This window comes from Phyllostomus discolor, chromosome 2 (assembly GCF_004126475.2).
Source record: "Phyllostomus discolor isolate MPI-MPIP mPhyDis1 chromosome 2, mPhyDis1.pri.v3, whole genome shotgun sequence".
NCBI classification, from domain to species: Eukaryota; Metazoa; Chordata; class Mammalia; order Chiroptera; family Phyllostomidae; genus Phyllostomus; species Phyllostomus discolor.
This window is the reverse complement of record NC_040904.2, coordinates 163,535,524-163,557,520: the sequence shown is the minus strand read 5'-3', so window position 1 is coordinate 163,557,520 and position 21,997 is coordinate 163,535,524. Positions and strand designations below refer to the sequence as shown.

The following is a 21,997-nucleotide window of genomic DNA, read 5'->3' as shown; positions in this document are numbered from 1 at the left end:
ATGCTCTCTGTATTCATGATTCCATGTCTATTGTTCTTGTTTGCTCAGTTTTTTAGATTCAATGGTTGACAGGCATGTATGTATTGCCATTTTATTGTTCATAATTTTGATCTTCTTTTCTTAAATAAGTCCCTTTAGCACTTCATATGGTTTGGTGATGATGAACTCCTTTTTTCTTCTCTGGGAAGTTCTTTATCTGCCCTTCGATTCTAAATATCTGCTGGGTAAAGCAATCTTGGCTGTATGTCTCTGCTTTTCATGACTTTGAATATTTCTTGACAGTCCCTTCTAGCCTACAAAGTTTCTTTTGAGAAATCAGCTGACAGTCTTATGGGACAATCCCCTGTAGGTAAGTGCTTTTCTCTTGCTGCTTGTAAGATTCTATCTTTATCTTTAACCTTTGGCATTTTAATTGTGATGTGTCCTGGAGTGGGCCTCTTTACATCCACCTTATTTGGGACTCTGTGCTTCCTGGACTTGCATGTCTATTTCCTTCACCAAAATGGGGAAGTTTTCTTTCATTATTTTTTCAATACATTTCCAATTTCTTGCTCTTTCTCTTCTTCTGGCACTCCTATGATGCAAATGTTGGAAGGCTTTAAGTTGTCCCAGAGGCTGCTTATATTATCCTCGGTTTTTTGTTTGTTTGTTTGTTTTTATTCTTTTTTCTCCTTGTTCTGATTGCTTATTTTTTGCTTTGTTATGTTCCAAATCATTGATTTGATTCTCAGCTCTATTCATTCTACTATTGTTTCCCTGTATATCGTTCTTTCTTTCAATTAGTATATCCATCATTTCTTTTTTAAAAATTATTTTACTTATTTATTTTTAGAGAGAGGGGAAAGGAGGGAGAGAGGGAGAAAAATATCAATGTGTGACAGAAACATTGATTGACTGGCTGCATCCTGCACACCCCCAACTGAGGACCTGGCCTGCAACCCAGGCATGTGCCCTGAATGGGAATTGAAATGGCAACCTCTTGGTCCACAGGCTGGCACTCAGTCCCCTGAGCCACATCAGCCAAGGGGATCCTTTGTTTCTAACTGGATCTTTTTTTATGCTACTGAGATACTCAATAAGTTCCTTCAGCAACATTATAACCAGTGTTTTGAACTCTGCATCTGATAGATTGCTTATCTTCATTTTGTTTAGTTTTTTTTTGAGTTTTGATCTGTTCTTTCATTTGGGCCATTTCTCTATCTCTTCATTTTGGCAGCCTCCCTGTGTTTGTTTTTATGTATTAAGTAGAGCTGCTATGACTCCCTGTCTTGGTTATGTCACCGAATGTAATAGGTGTTGTGTAGGGTCCAGTGGCATTAGATGTAATTCTGATGTGATTCTGAGAGGAGGTGAACAGTGTTTCCTTATGCTGCCATCTTGATGAGAAGTCAGAAAGTAAAAAACCCTTCTTGTTTTACATAAAAGCTCTTGAAATATTTGAAGACTGAATTTTTGTTCACATTAAATCTTCTCTTTTCCACGCAAAACTTCCTCAAGTTTTAAATGTTCCTAAAGTTGCATAATTGCCAGTTCTTTCATCATCCTGGTTGATCTCCCTTGGAAGCCATTAAGAACATCATTCTTGCCCTGGCTGGTGTGGCTCAGTGGACTGAGTGCCGGCCTTCAAACCAAAGCGTCGCAGTTCGATTCTCAGTCTAGGGTGCATGCCTGAGTTGCAGGCTGGGTCCCCAGTAGGGAGTGTACGAGAGGCAACCACACATTGATGTTTCCCTCCCTCTCTCCCTCCTTCCCCCTCTAAAAAGAAATATCTTTTATTTTTTATTTTTATTTATTATTATTATTTTTAGAAATATCTTTTAAAAGAAAAAAAGAAAATCCTTCTTTAAGAAAACAGTGTGGTGATTGTGGGTGGAGGAGGTGGGTGGAGGGGGAAGAAAGTATTAGGGGGATAAAAAATAATGAAAAAAAATACAATGATTTAAAAAGAGTGAAAAAAGTAAACATAGGCAGGACAATCTTTAGTGAAAGTTGCCATCGTTTCCTGCCTCAGCAGTGCTTGGATGGAACCAGTGCTTTACTCCCATTGCAGCCAGATGCCCAGATCCAGCCTTCCATTACCTCCTCACAGAGTCCTTAGACCACCCTGAGGCCCCTGCCGCCACTCCTCAGTTGTCCACCATCATGATGGCGTCCACCTTGCAGGTATGCCAGAACTACCACAAGGACTTGGAGGCCACCATCAAGTGACATATCAACCTGAAGCTCTGCTTCCTACATCTACCTGTCCATGTTGATGATGTGGCTTTGAAGAGCTTTGCCATATCTTTTCTTCACCAATCTCATGAGAAGAGGGAACACACTGAGAAACTGATGAAGGAAGCTTCAGAATCAACAAGGTGGCTGAATATTTTCTCAGGATATCAGAAACAGAGACTGTGATGAGAACAGGCCGAATGTAACAGAGTGTATGTTACACTTGGAATATTTATTTCCCCAGGATATCAAAAAGCCAGACTCTGATGAGAATTGGTCAAATGCAATGGAGTGTATGTTAAACTTGGAAAAAAGTGTGAATCAGTCACTACTGGACTTTCACAAACTGACCACTGACAAAAATAACCCTCATTTGTATGACTTCATTGAGATTCACTACCTGAATGAGCAGGTAAGACCCACCAAAGAATCGAGTGATCACATACTCAACTTGTGCAGGTTGGGACCCCCTGAAACTGGCATAGCAGAGTATCTCTTTGACAAGCACACCCTGAAGACAATGAAAAGAGCTAAGCCTTAGGCTGACTTCCCATAGCTAAGGGGGTGACTTCCCTGATCACCAAAGTAGTACATATTGTACATGTTGGAGTTACCTTTACCTTTTCTATAACTTATACCAAATCATCCACTTATGGTCTTTCATTTGTACCATTCCTTAAAATATTGCCCTGGCTGGTGTGGCTCAGTGGATTGTGTGCCAGCCTAGTAAACAAAGAGTTGCCGGTTCTATTCCAAGTCGGGGCACAGGCCTGGGTTGTGGGCCAAGTCCCTAGTGGGGGGTGCTCAAGAGGCAACCACACATTGATGTTTCTCTCCCTCTCTCTCCTTCCCTTTGCTTCTCTAAAAATAAATAAAATCTTTTAAAAAATAAATAAATATACAATTTAAAATAAAGTAATTTGGTTCTCCCAGCAAAAAAAAAAAAAAAAAAGAAAGAAAGAAAGAAAGAAAGAAAGAAAGAAAGAAAGAAAACATAGGCAGTAAAACCTCTGACATTTCTCTTAGCAATGTTTTTTCTTTATTTTTGTATAGGAAGAGATATCTTTATTTTTTAAATTTATTTATTGATTTTAGAGAGGGAGGGAGAGAGAGAGGGAGAGAAAAATGGGGAGAGGGACTGATTTGTTGTTCCACTTATTTATTCATTCATTGGTTGATTTTTGTATGTTCCTGACCAGAGACTGAATCTGTAACCTTAGCATATCAGGACAATACTTCAACCAACTGAGTTACCTGGCCAGGACAGCAATATTTTTTCTGCTATATATCCTTGAGCAAGGGAAACAAAAGAAAAAAATAAACAAATGGGACTACATCAAACTAAAAGGTTTTTGCATATCAACAAAACAAAAAGACAACTAGTGAACAGAAGATATTCATTAATGATACATCCAATAAAGAGTTAATATTCAAAATTCACAGACCTCATGAAACTCAATACTAAAAAAATTCTAATTAAAAATGGACAGAGGACCTGCTTAGACACTTCTTCAAGTGGACGTACAGATGCCCAATAGAAATATGAAAAGATCTCAACATCGCTAATCATCAGAGAAATGTAAATTAAAACCACAATGTGCTATCACCTTACAACTGTCAGAATAGCCATCATTAATAAATCAAAAAACAAGTGTTGGTAAGGATGTAGAGAAAAGGGAATTTTGTGCACTGTTGATGGGAATGCAAATTGGTGGAGCCACTGTGGAAAACAGTATAGAGAGTCCTCAACAAATTAAAAATGAATTGCCTATGTAACCAAGCAATTCCACTTCTGGGTATATATCCGAAGAAACCCAAAATACTAATTTTTAAAAAAGATTTTATTTATTTATTTTTAGAGAGGGAAGGGAGGTGGGGAGACAGAGGGAAACATCAATGTGCGGTTGCTGGGGGTTATGGCCTGCAACCGAGGCATGTACTCTGGCTGGGAATCGAACCTGGAACACTTTGGTTCTCAGCCCGCGCTCAATCCACTGAGCTATGCCAGCCAGGGCCCCAAAATACTAATTTGAAAGATTATATGTACCCCTAAATTCATGCAACATTATGACAATAGCCAAGATGTGGAACCAACCCAAATGCCCATCAATAGACCAGTGGATAAAAAAGCTGTGGTACATATATATAAAGGGATATTACTTGGCCACAAAAAAGAATGAAATCTTATCATTTGTGACAGCATGGATGGAGCTGGAGGGTATTATGCTAAGTGAAGTAAGTCAGTCAGAGAAATACAAATGTCACACAATTTCACTTGTATGTGGAATCTAAAGAACAAAATAAATGAGCAAACGAAATTGAAACAGACTCGTAGATACAGAGAACAGACTGATGTTGCCAGAGGGAGAGGGGTTATGGGACTGGGAGAAAAAGATGAAGGAATCAAGAAGTGCAAATTGGTAGTTCAAAATAGTGACAGGGGGCAACTTCCAGCCAAGATGGAGGTGTAGGTAGATACAGTTTGCCTCATCGCACAACCAAAAGAGAGACAACAACAAATTTTAAAACAAAAAATAACCAGAACTGCCAGAAAACTGAATTGTATGGAAGTTCAACAACCAAGAAGTTAAAGAAGGATTATTCCTTCAGACTGGTAGGAGGGGCAGAGATGGGCAGCCAGGGCAGAGAGGACGTGTGGCAAGGCAGTGGCCGGAGGACCAGACCAGGCAGTCCCACATTAGCGTGTGGATAAACTGGGAGGAACAACTGGTGAGCGACACAGACCATGCAACCCAGGGCTCTAGCACAGGGAAATAAAGCCTCAAAACCTCTGACTATAAAAATCTATGGGGGTGCCTGTGGGTGGAGAAACTCCCAGCCTCACAGGAGAGTTCACTGGAGAGACATACAGGGTCCTAGAATGCACACAAACCTACCCACCTGGGAATCAGCACCAGAAGGGCCCAATTTGCTTGTGGGTAGCAGGGGAAGTGACTGAAAGTGGGAGGAGAGTCCAGAAAGTGGCATTGTTCCCTCTTGGAACCCTTCCCAAATTCAGCACCACAAAACAGCAACCTGGGTTGCCCCACCCTGGCAAATACCTAAGGCTCTGCCCCTTTCTATGTAACAGGTGCACCGAGACAAAAAAATATGGCCCAAATGAAAGAACAGATCAAAGCTCCAAAAGTAGAATTAAGCGATGAAGAGACAGCCAACCTATCAGATGCAGGGTTCAAAACACCAGTAATCAGGATGCTCACACTAATGGTTGAGTATGGTTGCAAAACAGAGGAAGAAATGAAGGCTATGCAAAATGAAATCAAGGAACATATACAGGGAACCAACAGGGAAGGGAAGGGAACCGGGACTCAGATCAACAATTTGGAGCATGAAGGAAGAAATAAACATTCATCCAGAACAGAATGAAGAAATAAGAATTCAAACAAATAAGGAGAAGCTTAGGAACCTCCAGGACAACTTTAAACATTCCAACGTCCGAATCATAGGGGTGCCAGAAGGAGAAGAGGAAGACCAAGGAATCGAAAACTTATTTGAACAAATAATAAAGGAGAACTTCCCCAGTCTGGCAAAGGAAATAGACTTCCAGGAAATCCACGGAGCTCAGAGAGTCCCAAAGAAGTGGGACCCAAGGAAGCATACACCAGGGCACATCATAATTACATTAGCCAAGATTAAAGATAAGGAGAGACTCTTAAAAGCAGCAAGAAAAATGGAGACAGTTACATACAAAGGAGTTCCCATAAGGCTACCAGCTAATTTCTCAGAAGAAACCTTGCAGGCAAGAAGGGGCTGGAAATAAGTATTCCAAGTCAGGAAAGGCAAGGACCTACAGCCAAGATGACTTTATCTAGCAAAGCTGTCATTTAGAATGGGAGGACAGATAAAGTGCTTCCCAGATAAGGTCAAGTTAAAGGAATTCATTGTCACCAAGTCTTTATTATATGAAACGGTAAAGGGACTTATCTAAGAAAAAGAAGATGACCAAAACTATGAACAATAAAATGACAACAAACTCACAACTATCAACAACTGAACCTAAGAAACAAAAGCAAAAACAAAAACAAACTAAACAAACAACCTAGAACAAGAACAGAATCACAGAAATGGAGGTTGTACAGAGGATTACCAGTGGGACGGTGGAGGGGAGAGAATGGGGGAAAAGGTGCAGTAATAAGAAGCATGGATGGTATGTACAGAATAGACAGGGGGAGGTTAAGAATAGTATGGGAAATGGAGAAGCCAAAGAACTTGTATGTATGAATCATGGACATGAACTAAGGTGGGGGAATGCTAGTGGGAGGGGGTGTGCATTAGGGAGGAGAATAAAGGGGAGAAAAAAAATGGGACAACTGTAATAGCATAATCAATAAAATATATTAAAAAAATAATCACAGGGATGTAAAGTACAGCATACGGAATATAGTCAATCATATTATAACAACTATGTGTGGTGCCAAGTGAGTACTGGCAATACTGGGTGGGGGAACACTTTTTTTTTTAAAGACTTTATTTATTTAGAGTGGGGAAGGAAGGAAGAGAGGGAGACAAACATCAATGTGTGGTTGCCCCTCACATGCCCCCTACTGGGGACCTGGCCTGCAACCCAGGCATGTACCCAAGACTGGGAATCAAACCGGCAACCCTTTGGTTTGCAAGATGGTACTCAATCCACTGAGCTACACCAGGTAGGGCAGGGGGGAACACTTTATAAAATATATGATTGCCTAACCACTCACTATACTGTACACCTGAAACCAATATAAAATAATATTGAATGTAAACTGTAATTGAGAAATAAAAATTTTAAAACATATCCTTCTTTAAGTTTAATGTCTCGAATATGACTAGAAAGCTACTCGAAGGTAAGAGCCACATACACTGAAACAAAGAGTCTAAATTCAATTAAATGTTTCTTGACTGGCTGATTAAATAAACATAGTCCACATATGAACTCTCATTAGCTCAAAAACAATGGGATTTGGCAAAAAAAAGTTTGCCAAAAGTTTGTTATTTATCTAACAAAATATGAGTAATTGATAATCTTTTAACATCTTCAACATATTAAAAAATACTTTTAACAAATAGATTGCTGAAGTAATGCTCCACTGGAAGTCTAAGAAGACTAATTTTTGGTGAAGACAGACTTGGTGCTGGTCTACTGTCTGGACCCTCTAAAGATCTGGATGCCTGACTAGGATTAGTGGGCCCTCTCTGTTGCTATATAACAAAGCCTGCAATTTTGTGTTTTAACCAATTAAGCGAAGTATCCCAGGACACAATGAGAATAGCCTAAATCTGAGCACCACCAATTTTTCAGTAAAAGTCCTGCCTCTTACCTTTTTTTCATCCTCATCTGCGGCTTTCTTGAATTCATGTTCAAAGGAGCTAGCTAGTTCATTGAAGAGCCCCACCTCCTCACAGTTCTTTAGGAATCTAGTCGGAGTAGGAGTCTGATCTGTAGACATGAAAACAAAAGGAAATTCAATTTTAGTTTTGACCTGAAACTAAAACTTGAGAGTACACAGAAAATATGTTTTTACTCTTCTATTTGGAGAGAGTCTAGGTATCATGTAGCTTTAGTAGGTGAAGGCTGGTGCTGGGCCACCAGGGGGTGTCTGTGTTGTGTTGCCTGAGGCCAGCAGAGGGAAGATAGAACAATGTTTTCTTGTGTGACTTCCCATGTAACCACCTTTCTTCCAGAGACTGCTTTCTCCCTCATCACCAAACAAAACAAAACCACCCACCCAAGTGGAGTTTGTGAAATCTCCACATTTGGAAATCAAGTACGGTTAATAGACATTCTCTCTTTAAACTTACTGCTTGCTAGGCTAGGTCTGAAGTGAGCAGGTATAAGCAGATATACGTTAAAATTTGAAGAGGAGAAACCGAGGATCAAATGGTTGCATTTGCTTGCTAAAGCTACCAAATAAGAACTGGTACACTTTTAGTGGTCACTAAAGTAAAGGGTCTGTTAACCTTCTGAAGGCAATACAGGCAAATCTAGGGGTTGGGGAACAAGACAGCAAGATCATGAGCTAGAAAAGGAAACTGCAAACAATAGAATAGAGACCTGGACCCATAGCAAATTCCGGAAACCAGGATACTTAGATTTATATTTGCCAGCCAAAATATCCTCTCAGGGGCTGCACAAATCTCTCCTCAACACAGTGCCTCTGCCCTTGGGAAGAGGAAGGCTTTCAGTCACCCATGGCAACTGTTCAGGCAACTTGACTTTTAGATTGGAACTTCTTTCTCCCCATTCTGCTTTTCTAGTTTTCTCTTAGGTCAGCTGAATCTTGCTTCCTGGTCCTAACTCTATTAGATTGTTTTCCTTGACATGGCAGTTAACTCAATTCACCTCATACCCCAAACTACTAGACTGAATGACAGAAATAGAACAATGTTTAAATAATATTTTAAGGAATGAGAACTGGGGTAAAAATCACTTCTCCTAGCATGATCAATTGGGAATAATCCAGTGGGATTTTCCAAGGAAACTACATATTTTTTAAAAAATTTAAACAAAACCTCTTCTGAATCAGAGTGTTTGGAAAAGTTACCACTACCTCCCAAAATAGTTTTAAAAGCTTCTCTGGCAGCTTTGGTTGGCCAACGATAAAGCCACTTTCCCTCCATCCCCGGGTGAGTGGAGGTAATATCATCCTTAATATGCTTAGAGAGAACTTCAGTATGGGCATGCAAAATTACAACTCAAGTGAAACAGGATGGGGCAGCTAAGGGCATGGCTATGGCAAAAGAGGGCCTTTAGATCTCTGATCTGAGGCTTGTGCAAACTTTTCTCACTCCTGGACAATGTGGAAGAAAATGTATAAGAACAAACAAGAAGTGCTGGTAAGGATGTGGAGAGAAGGGAACCATAGTACATTGTTTGTGAGAATGCAGATAGGTACAGCGACTGTGGAACACAGTATGGAATCTCCTCACAAAATTAAAAATGGGGACTTCTGGTCAGGATGGAGGCATAGGTAAAATGGCTCATCTCCTCGCACAACATAGCAAAAATTAAAACTAAAACACAAAACACCTATCACCCAGAATCATCAGAAAAATCAAGCTGTACGGAAGTTCAAAAACCAACAAATTAAAGAAGTCACATTCATCCAGATGGGCAGAGATGTGGAATGGGCAGCCCCACAACCACATGTAGTGTATAAAAATCAGGAGGGATATCTTGGGAGTGAAGGATCTCAGCCCCACACCAGGCCACCCAGCACATGGTTCCAGTGCCAGGAAGATAAGTCCCCATAACTTCTGGCTGTAGAAACCAGTAGGTATTAGGGAGGAGGAAAAACTGGTGGGATTCTCAGGCATCTCTTCTTAAAGAGCCCGAAATGGACTGAAGACTTGCATAAACTCACTCCCTCTGGGCTCTAGCACTGGGGCAGCAGCTTGAAGGGCACCACTGGTACATGAGGAGAAACGGAAGTGTCAAGCACCAGGTCAAGTACTGGTGGACAGCCTCCTCCTGGACAAAACCTCAGAGGCTAGGCAGCAGCCATAGTACTTTTCTGAGCCCTTCCCCACAAAGCCACAGAGCAGTGATACCATTTCTTAGACTCCATCAACCTGGTACACAACGGTTGCCCCACCCTGCCTATTACCTAAGGCTCTGCCCCATCCAATTTACAGGTGTACTTTTCTACAATAGACCATGCTACTAAGATAGGGAGTCAAAGCAGCTCTACCTAATACACAGAAACAAACACAGGGAGGCTGCCCAATGAGGAGATAAAGATACATGGTCCAAATGAAAGAACAGAACAAAACTCTAGAAAAAGAACTAAACAAAATGGAGATAAGCAATCCATTAGATGCAGAATTCAAAATAGATATTATTAGGATGCTCAAGGAACTCACTGGGTATTTCAACAGCATAAAAAAGACTCAGGCAGCAATGAAGTTTACACTAACTGAAATAAAGAAAAACCTACAGGAAATCAATAGTGGAATGGATGAAGCTGAGAATCAAATCAATGATTTGGAACATAAGGAAGAAAAGAACATTCAATCAGAATAGCAAGAAAAAAGAATTTAAAAAAATGCAGGCTAAGGAGCCTCTGGGACAACTTCAAATTTACCAACATAAGGGTGCCAGAAAGAGAAGAAAAAAAGCAAGAAATTGAAAACTTATTTGAAAAAATCATGAAAGAAAACTTCCCTAATTTGGTGAAGGAAACAGACATCCAAGTTCAGAAAGCACAGAGAGTCCCAAACAAGTTGGACTGAAAGAGGTCCACAACAAGACACATCATAGTTAAAAAGCCAAAGGTTAAAGATAAAGAGATAATTCTAAAAGCAGCAAGAGAAAAGCAGAGTTACCCACAAAGGAGTTCTCAGAGACTGTCAGCTGATTTCTCAAAAAAAACTTTGTAGGCAAGAAAGGACTTGCAAGAAGTATTCCAAATGATGAAAAGCAAGGACCTACATCCAAGATTACTCTATCTAGGAAAGTTATCATTTAGAATCGAAGGGTAGATAAAATACTTCCCAGACAAGGTAAAGCTGAAGGAGTCATCATCACCAAGCCATTATTATATGAAATGTTAAAGCAACTTACTTAAGAAAAAGAAGATAAAAACAATGAGCATTAAAATGACAACAAATTCACAACTATCATCAATTCAAACTAAAAAACAAACTAAGCAAACAAGCAGAACAGAATCAGAATCAGAGATATGGAGATTATTTGGAGGGTTATCAGTTAGTAGTGGGGAATGGAAAGTGGGGGAAAAGGCGCTGGGATTAAGAAGTACAAATTGTTAGATTTAGAATAGAGATGGGGATGTTAAGAACAGTATTGGAAGTGGAGTAGCCAAAGAACGTATATACATGAACTAAGGACATGAGCTAAAGCAGAGGACTGATGGAGGGAATGGGGAGTATTGAGTGGAGGGGGCAAAGGGGGAAAAATGTGACAACTGTAATAGCATAATCAATAGTATATATACATAATATATATATAATGGAACTGCCTTATGACCCAGAGATTCTACTGTTGGGAATATATCTTAAGAATCCTGAAAAACTAATTCAAAAGAACTTACGCACCTCTATGTTCATTGCAATGCTATTTACAATAGCATGAATGGAACAGGAGACTATTATGCTAAGTGAAATAAGTCAGTCAGCAAAAGACAAATACCATATGACCTCACTTATAACTAGACTCTAATTAACAAAATAACCTAACGAGAAAACCAGAACCAGAGACATGGAAACATAGAATAGACTGATATTGGTAGTATGGGAGGGGCGGGGAGGGGAATAGGGGAAAGAAGGGGAAGGGATTCGTCATATAACATGTATGAATGACTTGTGGACATGGACAACGGAAGGGGTACTAACTGTGGGAGAGAGGAGTGGGATGGGTGGACGGGGGCAAAGGAAAAAGAAAAGAAAAGAAAATGTGTAAAACCCCTGGCTGGTATGGCTCAATGGATTGAGCGCCGGCCTGAGAACCCAAAGGTCACCAGTTCAATTCACCATGGGGGCACATGCCTGGGTTGCAGGCCAGGTTCCCAGTTAGGGGTGTGCGAGAGGTGATCAATGTATCTATCTCTCATACACTAATGTTTCTCTCCCTCTCTTTCTCCTTCCCTTCCTTCTAAAACTAAATAAAAATCTTTTTTTAAAAAAGAAAATGTATGAGAAAACCCTTAGTCTGCTCTGATGATTCTGAAGTAATCAGCAAGTGTTTAATGAATACTTTCTGTGTGTTCTGGTGCTACATGCATACACGTGTGTGAGAATTTGGGGGAGAAGAGAAATAGTAGTTTAACAGTTTCGCCCAATATAAGACATCACTCTTGCCCTGGGCAGTAAGAGGATGCTTTCTAGTTGAGGAAATAAAACTAAGAAACGTAAATAGCTTCATTGTATACCAAAAAAATCAGTGTCATATACAGTAGAGAATAAAATTATTGCAGAAATAAAGACAAATTAATGGCAGAGTAGTTAGGAGGTTTTCAGAAAAGAGACTTGAGCTGGGCCTTAAAGAATGGCTTTAGGCAGTAGAGAGAAGATAAGATTTAGAAGATAAGAGAAGTAAGGCAGGTGAAGGCATGGAGACAGGGTATGGGGACCAAGAATACAGGTCAGGAGAAAAAGGTAAGTTTAGGTCAAAAGATAATGTTAGGTATATAAGTTATATACAAAGTTAGGCAGATACCATGGGGCTAAGTTATAGAAATCCTAAAACTCCAAATATAAATTTCCTTAAAGTAAGAGGAAATGGGAAGATAATGACAGATTTTGAGCAGAGGAGAAGAATTTAAGAAAGACTGGTTTTTCAACAGGAGGGAAGGTGAAGTATAATGAGATACCTGTCAAAAAGAGAAACCAGCTAAGAGACTATAGAGCATAATGAGGGTGGTGGCAGGAAGAGCAGGATGGAACAGAACAGAGAAAACTTGATGAAAAAAATAAAATAACTCAAGATTTTGAGAATACCATCACTGAATAATAAAGGAGAAAGAGTTAGTTTAGGGGACAAATATATAAATTCAGTTGCTGACACAAATATCTGAATGACACAAAGCCAGCTTAGTTGGAATACGTGTGAGACACAAGGTCTTAATTTACAAATATAAGAATTACCAGCCTAGACAGGATAGCTGAAGTCATGGGATGAACAATCTAGAACAGCATGTGAAGAATAACAGGAACACACTTTCTTTCCTTGGTACTGTCCTGACTCAACTTTTCTCACTACTCCTAGAGACTCAGCACAGGCCTTTCCACACATCTGCAGCCTCTCCAACTTGACAACCTTGCTTAACATCTACCTCTTTCATAAACTGTCTATGGTCAATTCCATTTAATATTAATTCTTAGTACTTTTATTGTTTGTATTATTTACTTGTATTAGACTAAATACTAAACACTAAAATTATTTTCATGAATATATGCCCTGACTTATGAAATTAAGTGTGTAATATCTATATATGTATCTACACCCTATTCACTCTTTCCTAAGACCTTCCCCAGGCTTTCTTTTTTTTTTTTTTAGGTTTAAAATAGTTTTTATAAGGATATGTTATAACATATGTAATGACTGTTCACCCTACAAAATCTTGATTATAGAGCTTATGATACACCTAGTCAGCAATAGCATCCAGGTTTTCCAAATTGTCAGTCATTATTTTTCACTTGTCTTCATTGACTTCTCATTAGGTGCTTTCTGCTTTTGTTGCATGATCTCAAGAGTGCCTTTGTTTTCCAAGAGAGATAGTCAAGCTATCCGCTTTTCTTTTTTCCTTTGCTAATTTCCTGGGATTTCCTCATGTTTTTCTGGTGGGCAAGTTCTCACTGATTTCCACAGGCCATGCAGACCAGCAGAACAAGCCTGGGAAGAAAGCAACTCAGAAAAGAAACAGCCTCCTTGCTGGCTCAGTGGATGTCCTCCCCCCAGGCTTTCTTAAGTACCATTAATGATGTATCCCCACTCATGTCCTTTTCCAGGAATTACAATCTACAAGTTCCTAACAAGATGCCTGGTATACACAGTAGATATTCAGTCAATATTTGCTTATATAATAAGAGATATGAGATCTGAAAGGGCAAGACCCTTTCTTCATGTATGGAAGTATGGAGAGAGGTTAAATACTGAGGTAAGCTTCCTAACTCAGGCTAAATCAGAACCCCTCATGGTATCAAAACAAAAGGCCCACTTTGAGTTTTTTTTTTTTTTTTTTTGTCCTATGTCTGTTTAGCTGATAATGGCATAATAGAACTGTGGAATGGGCCCTGGCAGGGTGGCTCAGCTGATTGGAGCATTGTCCCAATGCACCAAGGTTGCAGGTTTGATCCCCAGTTAGGGAACATACAAAAATCAACCAATAAATGCATCTATAGGTGGAATGACAAATCAATGTTTCTCTTATTTTTTTTATTTTTTAAAAATTTATTTATTTTTAGAGAGAGTGGAAGGGAGGGAGAGGGAGGGAAAGAAACATCAATGTGTGGTTGCCTCTTGCACACCCTGCACTGGGGACCTGGCCCTCAACCCAGGCATGTGCCCTGACTGGGAATCAAACCAGAGACCCTTTGGTTCTCAGGCCGCACTCAATCCACTGAGCCACACCAGCCAGGGCTGATGTTTCTCTCTTTTGCTCTCCCCTCCTTCTTCTTTGTCTAAAATCAGTAAATTAAAAAGTGCTTTTTAATATTTTGTTTTTCAACTACATCAATAAATTTTAAAAATTTTAATAATAATAAAAAAAGAACTGTTCCATGGTTTGAAAGAGGTTGCTAAGAATGGTCCCTTGAGATGGTATACATAGACAAGACAATACCTAAAACAACCAGTGAGAGGTTCCAGGTCACTCAAACTGGCTTAGAAAAGTCCCATGAACAAAATGTCTTGTTTGAGCTTTGGAAATGTGCCCTGAATGGTGTCTGAGTTCACAGGGAAAGCTGAATTTACGAACTGACATTTTGCCTGCTCGGGGGGAAAACCGACACCTAGTGGAAGAGAAGCAGCCAGACTAGGTCAGCTTCCTTACTTTTGTTCACCACTTCACTGTGGGTAGGGAGAAATGTCAAAGGCATCTTTTGTCTATAAATCTTCCAAAGTCTTAATAAAAAAGAAGGCAAGGAGGGATAGACAAAACCTCAATACACCTACCCTCAAAAACCACAGAACCCAATCTTGTATTAAAAACAGAGAGGAGAGGGCACAATAGAAACTTGGGAGCTTTTAGTTTTCCTTTTCCCTGATTAAATGCAGATCACATAAGGGCTCTTAATGGGAGAAGGGGACTATCATTCCCAGTACATCTGGTCCCTGGTATTAATCTTAACTGTCTGGTAATATCAAGGCATGTGGCTTCTGGGGCAGCAAATACCTGCAATGATGACTGAGTCAGTTCGAGCAGGGCCAAATTTCAATGTCATCTCATGCTTGTGTTTATGAACTGCCAGGTGGTCCTCGTTTGTAAATCTCTGAAATGAAACAGAAACGAAGATGTGAAAAAAAAATTCAGTGCTCTTTTAAAATGTCCTACCAAACATCCTGCAATAAGGTTGGTTGTTGGAGAAAGGGACTGCACAGGGAATGGAAAAAATCTGAAGTGATGGAAAAGGAGAAGTGATGGATTTAAAAAGAGAAAATGGGGAAGGAGAAAAAGAGGCACTAGAAAGCTGGGAGGAGAGAGGAAGGGGAAGACTGTAACACCAACTGCTCTGTAATATTAAGTCCAAATGAGAGAAATGGACAGATTGTTGCTGAAGTGGGGTCCAGGCAGGAGGCTCCAAATGAAAAAAACATTAAGGCAAACTCATAGTGAACAAGGGGAAAATAATTTTTAATAATAATAATAAAGAGAAAAGAAGGAAAAGGCTGGATACTTGGTCATCACAAAAATAGGAAATTCAGAATTAAGCTCTCTAGGTGGGGCTGAATTGGACTATTTATGAGGGGGCTAACAGGGAGATAAATTATGCAGGATTAAGAGAACCATTTAACTTCCTGGCCCCCACAATGCTGCAGCAGGAGCCTGCTCAGCTATTTGGCTCAGGGTTTTAATGAGTCAGGATGGAGCTGTGGAGGACAGAGGCCCAACAGCCAGCAGTAATGGCACACACCAACCCTATTGGCCAAATGCTGTCTTCCCTCACCGGGCAGCCAGACTGGGCTCTGTCAGCCATAAAAGGACCAGTACAATGCTGTTGGCTATGAAATGGTAGAATAAAAGTACAAGCAAAATTTTTTTTGTTAGGGTAGGGAGAAACTTGTAGGCAGGATGAGGGGAAGGGAAAAGGAGATGGTATAGACATTGTATTTATTTAGGGGTTTGGGTGAAAGGACAATGGAAAGGTGAGGCTTGGTTTGCCTCATCTTATGACTAAGTTAGACAGGGTTACTGGACAATAATTTATGCTCTGACCTGCTCTTTAGTAGGGGGAGGTGAAGAGAACAGATGAACAGCAGTAATTCAAAAGAATGATACCCTCAAAATTCCCTTTGAGGCTGGCTGGCCATGTTCCTTCATTAAAATATGCCTACAACACATAACAGCTTGGAAGCTGCAGTTTTTCACAGTTCCTTCACCAGCCAGGCTCTGAAACATGGTTCTATTTGTCTTTTTGTTTCTAAAAAAATAACTGATTAGTTCACTCTTTTTATTCTCTTCATTAGATATACATTTCCCAATGAACACTCTAACTTTAGACTTCTTTTCTACAGCCCTTCATGCCTGTAAACTAGACTGGATTTGGCCCCATCCTAGGTCCTATCCATTCAAGAAGGCAACATTACACTGTCTAAGTTCCTTTATTTTACCTGCAAGTAGCTTTCCCCAAATTTTCTCTGAGCCCCTACCACAACTTAAGCCAGCTTAAGATCTAAAACCCTTCTAGGTTAGGCCTAAAGGCCTGAAGGGCAAAGGGAAATTTCAATTAAAAGTATGAAGAACCAAGAGAAGTAAAAGAGTCAAAAGAAGAATGCCTTAGTGGTTTCCAATGGATCTGGGACAAAACTGAATCAAGTGGGGAAATTTAGCCAAGAACTTTCATGTTTTCTACTGTTGGTTAACCCTAGGCATCAACTTTTTCCATCACAGATTTCTATTTCCACAAGGGAAAAAAGATGGGGTGGGGTGAGAAAGGAGGAAGTAATAATCTGTTACCCAGGGGTTACAGGGTCTGAGATTACCAGGTGTTCGGTAAAAGGGGATGAGCAGACCAGCCTACGATGGAGAAAAAGCATCATTTTGGAGGGCTAAGAATAGTAGTGGATTAGACAGGAATACAAATTTTCAAAATAAATTGGAAATGTTATATAAATATTTTTCAAAAATATGCTTCATAAGTGCTTCAAGAAAATTTCATGTAGGTAGGTGGCTTAGTAAATTTTGCACAATGTTCTGGAATCTAGAAGACTGACTTTCAAACAAAAAGTCTTTTTCTATGATCAGAAATACAGTTTGCTCAAAACTGAGCTGGGAAAAAGATTTTAAACATCAGGTTTTGCAAGCAACTCCCCTTCTGTTACAACTTTGCTGCACAGTCCTGACTTGGTTTATTTGTCCTCTAGTTCTTAGTCACCCTCCACTCCTTTCCATGACATCCTGTTGTCTCTTGAACTATTTTTTCCAAATCCAAAGTTGGGGTTTGAAGAGAACTAAAGGTGGCTGAAGAGATCCCCACTGTCAGCATCTCAGAGGGTTTGATAACTGTAAACATGGATAGAAAAAAATCCAGATCTTAATTCTCACTACACTGTAATTGAAATTTAACATGCTTAATTCATAATAGCAATCACATATTTTCATATCACATTACAACCTATTAGAACTCAAAATATCCTTTATACTTATCATTACTTTGAAATTATGATAATCACCAGAACCACCATCAGAATTTGTTATTCAATGGATTAATAAAAAAGCATGTATATTACATATCAAATATTTAAAAGATGTTTTAGACAACTGTATTTCAAAATAATGGGTTTCTTTTCCTTTGTAGTCCTATGTATTTTATTAATTTTTTAAAGAGATTTTAAAAAATTTATTTATATTTATAGAGAGAGGAAGGGAAGGAGAAAGACAGGGAGCAAAACATCAATGTGTGAGAGATAGATGAGAGATACATGGATCAGTTGCCTTTTGAATGCCCCCAACTGGGGCACTTGGTGTGAAACCCACGCATGCACCTTGACAGGGAATTGAATGGGTAACCTTTCAATTGCTTAATGAGTGGCACTCAATCCACTGAGCCACACTAGGCAGGTCTATTTTATCAATATTAAAACATTAGCCCTGGTTGGTGTAACTCAGTGGACTAAGCACCAGCATGCGAACCAGAAGGTTGTGGGTTTGATTCCCAGTCACGGCACATGCCTGGGTTGCAAGCCAGGTCCTGGGTTGGGGGTGTGCAAGAGGCAACTGATAGATGTTTCTCTAGTACCTATTTCTTTCCCTCTCTTTCTCCCTCCCTTCCTCTCTAAAAATAAATAAAAAAAATATTTAAAAAAAAAGTATTCTGAGAAGGGGTTCATGAGCTTCACTAAACTCTCAAAGGGGGTCATAACTCCACAAAGTTAAGAATCGCTGACTAAATCAGGTAGTGTACTTCCGAGGAGGAGGAGCCAAATGGGACGGATGAATTTTAAGAAGCAGGGTTCCAATCACCTCTCTCTGCTATTTCTAACACAATTCTGAGAAGAATTAAAGTTTACTAGAGATTTTTTTCAAAGTGAATGCCAATCTGGCTATTATTCCATATTCCCTCTCATTTATTAAGAGTTAACTCTTAATAATTCTCTAGATCAGTCTTGAACTGCATTCCTAGGAAACTATCCCTCTGAAAGCAAATTCTCAAAGTATCTAAAATAATTATTATTTTTAGAGATGGGGTCTCACTATGTTGCACTATAGTGCAGTGGCTATTCATAGGAGGGATCCCACTACTGATCTGACATCCCATCTGCATAGTGCACTACAGCCCAGAATTCCTGGGCTCATGTAATCCTACTGCCTCAGCCTCCCTGGTAGCTAGTACTACAGGTGCACACCGCTGTGCCCAGCTCTCTAAGATTATTAAGTGGTGAACATTTTGATTTTCAAAAAAAAAAAAAATATATATATATATATATACATATTATTCTACTGAATTAAAATGAGTTCTCCCCAAAATTTCCTTTTTGAATTTTTGCCTACCTATAATCTAGCTGTACCATTTGTTAATACCCTTACTGGGTCTTCCTTTGTTGTTTGGTTTTACCTATGACTAATGTTTTGGCAAATAACCACGCAGGGAATACTCATTCTGGCTGTAGGGCAAACAATGACAACTTTCAAAAAGTGTGTAGATATTAACAATCTCCAAGACACAGAGGGCATTCAAAATGAGGACTAAAGAATTTGAGTCGTACTGGATCAAAAAGGCAGTTTACATACCTTAGGAGAGGATTTGTATGGTAACACAGATTTAGTGTATTATTTGCCCTGGTAAATGAATCAGGACAGTGTCTCATAAATCGGGGGGAGTATTTATTATGTGCTAATTTCCACCGTATCTGGATACCAAAGTGCTTTGTACTGGCCCTACCAATATGGCAGCCACTAGCCACAAGTGGCTTTTGAGCACTTGACATGTTGCTAGATATACTGTAAGTTTGAAGACTTTATACAAAAAAAAAAAAAAAAAAAAAGAGAAAGAGAATGTAAAATACCTTATTAACTTTATGTTGATTACATGTTGAAATGATATATTGGATATATTGGGTTAAATAAAATATATTACTGTTTTTAAAATTTATTTACCTTTAGAGAGAGAGAGAAGGGAAGGAGAAGGAAGGAGAGGGAAAGAGGGAGGAAGGGAAGGGTAGCAAGGGAGACAGAGAAAGAGAGTGACAGAAACACCAATTTGTTGTTCCACTTGTTTATACTTCTTTGGTTGACTCTTGTATGTGCCCTGACTGGGGATTGAACCCATTACCTTGATGTATCAAGATGATGCCCCAACCAACTGAGCTACTTGGCCAGGGCAATAAAATATATTATTAAAATTAATTTCACTTCTGTAATTCTACTTTTTAATGTGGCTTCTAGAAAATTTCAAGTTACATATGTGGCTTGCATTAGTGGTTTGCATTATATTTTTTTAAAACAGCTCTGATCTAGATAATATGTTTAAAGCTCTAATAGGAATTTTAATTATATGCCAATCTTGACTCTTCCTCCCACCCCCAAACCCATTTTCCCTAAATTTTAATTTATACTATATGGCAGTGGCTCTCAACCAGGGGCAACTCCACCCCCTCCCAGAGGACATTTGACATGTTTGCTTGTCACAACTGGGGAGACGCTACTGACATCTAGAGGGTAAAGGCCTGGGATACTGATAAATATCCTATGATGCACAGGACAGCTCCCCAAAACAAAGAGTTATCTGACTCAAAATGTCAACTGTGTCTCTGCTGAGAAACCCTGCTACAGGTTAATAGGGAAAGAAAGAAACAAACAAAAAGGCTGTTTTTTAGTTCCCTTTACCAAATTGTCAACACGTGTTTTTGGATCTGAAACTTGGAAGGAAAAAAAAATAGGCAGAAAACTCTCAACCTCACTTTATAAAATGACTGATGTATTACAGATCTGCAAATACTTAGGGAAATTAGGAAGATGGTCAAGGCATGGTAATTGGGAGAACAAATTAAATGGAATTCTCAAGTACTGCCTTGTTAGTAACAAAGAGAAAATAGAGAAGTAAACCAAAACAACTTTGGCTACTTCAGATTTTCACTCCCCAATGGAGAAAAAAATTAGGGAGAGGGTTAGTTTAAAACATGTTAAGAAACGCCCTGGCTAGTGTGGCTCAGTGGATTGAGTGCCGGCCTATGAACTAAAGGGTTGCTGGTTCAATTCCTAGTCAGGGCACATGCCTGGGTTGTAGGCCAGGGCCCCTGTTGGGGGCATGTCAGAGGCAACCACACACTGATGGTTAATCTCCCTTTTTTTCTCCCTCCCTTCTCCTCTTTAAAAATAAATAAATAAAATCTTAAAAAAAATGTTAAGAAGCAAAGTAGAATACCAGGGCTATGTGGAAGCCTATCTGAAAACTGGCATTAGTTGCAGAATTAGCAGGGAAAGTATAGTTTCTTAACAATTTTCCATAGGTATCTTTGATAAAACCACTTTTTAGGAAGTTTCATTCTCACCCATCCTTCTGTGATAGGAGAATCTGGAATTCTACCAACTTGCAAAGTGACTAAATAAACAGACCTAAGTAAATGGTTAGGAATGACTTGAAGAACAAGGATGGTGAGAACTGTAATCAGGAATATGAAAAATGAATAAAGTCTTAAGATTTTTAATTTTTTTCTTTTTTTAATATATTTTATTGATTTTGCTATTACAGTTGTTCCATTTCCCCCCTTCTCTCCCCTCCACCCTGTACTGCCTCTCCCACCCACGTTCCCCGCCTTTAGTTCATGTCCATGTGTCACACTTACGAGTTCTTTAGCTTCTATATTTCCCGTACTATTCTTGCCCTCCCCCTATCTATTTTCAACCTACATTCCTACCTATTCTCTATACCTTTTCCCCCTCTCTCCTCCTCCTCCCACCCCCCTGCTGCTAACCCTCCATGTGCCCTCCATTTCTGTGGTTCTGTTCCTGTTCTAGTTGTTTGCTTAATTTCTTTTGGTTTTGCTTTAGGTGTGGTTGTTAATAATTGTGAGTTTGCTGTCCTTTTATTATACATGTCTTTTCTTTATCTTCTTTTCTTAGATAAGTCCCTTTAGCATTTCATAAAATAAGGGCTTGGTGATGATGAACTCCTTTAACTTGACCTTATCTGAAAAGCACTTTATCTGCCCTTCCATTCTAAATGAGAGCTTTGCTGGATAGAGCAATCTGGGATGTAGGTCCTTGTCTTTCATGACTCGGAATATTTCTTTCCAGCCCCTTCTTGCCTGTAAGGTCTCTTTGGAGAAATCAGTTGACAGTCTGATGGGAACTCCTTTGTAGGTGACTGTCCCCTTATCTCTTGCTGCTTCTAGGATTCTCTCCTTCGTTTTTACCTTGGCTAATGTAATTATGATGTGCCTTGGTGTGTTTCTTCTTGGGTCCAACTTCTTTGGGGCTCTCTGAGCTTCTTGGATTTCTTGGAAGACTGTTCCCTTTGCCAGAATGGGGAAGTTCTCCTTTATTATTTGTTCAAATACGTGCTCAATTTGTTGCTTTTCCCCTTCCCATTCTGGTACCCCTATAATTTGGATGTTGGGACGTTTAAAGGTGTCCTGGATGCTCTTAAGCTTTTCCCCGATTTTTTGAAT

At 39.4% G+C, this 21,997-nt stretch overlaps 1 protein-coding gene and 1 pseudogene across 6 annotated transcripts in view; both read right to left on the bottom strand.

Annotated features, from left to right (window-relative positions):
• ATF7 (activating transcription factor 7) overlaps window positions 1-21,997 on the bottom strand; it is a 96,961-nt gene that overhangs the window by 22,364 nt on the left and 52,600 nt on the right. For 3 of the 6 annotated variants that reach the window (XM_036018912.1, XM_028533471.2, XM_036018913.1), the window contains exons 3-4: window positions 15,063-15,159; window positions 7,533-7,651 (exon numbers count right to left, since the gene is read on the bottom strand). In XM_036018912.1, the coding sequence (XP_035874805.1) occupies window positions 7,533-7,651; window positions 15,063-15,159 (216 nt within the window). The remainder of the gene's footprint in view (window positions 1-7,532; window positions 7,652-15,062; window positions 15,160-21,997) is intronic. The other 3 variants (XM_036018914.1, XM_036018915.1, XM_036018916.1) reach the window with 1 other exon arrangement.
• LOC114514184 lies at window positions 13,226-13,542 on the bottom strand (annotated as a pseudogene).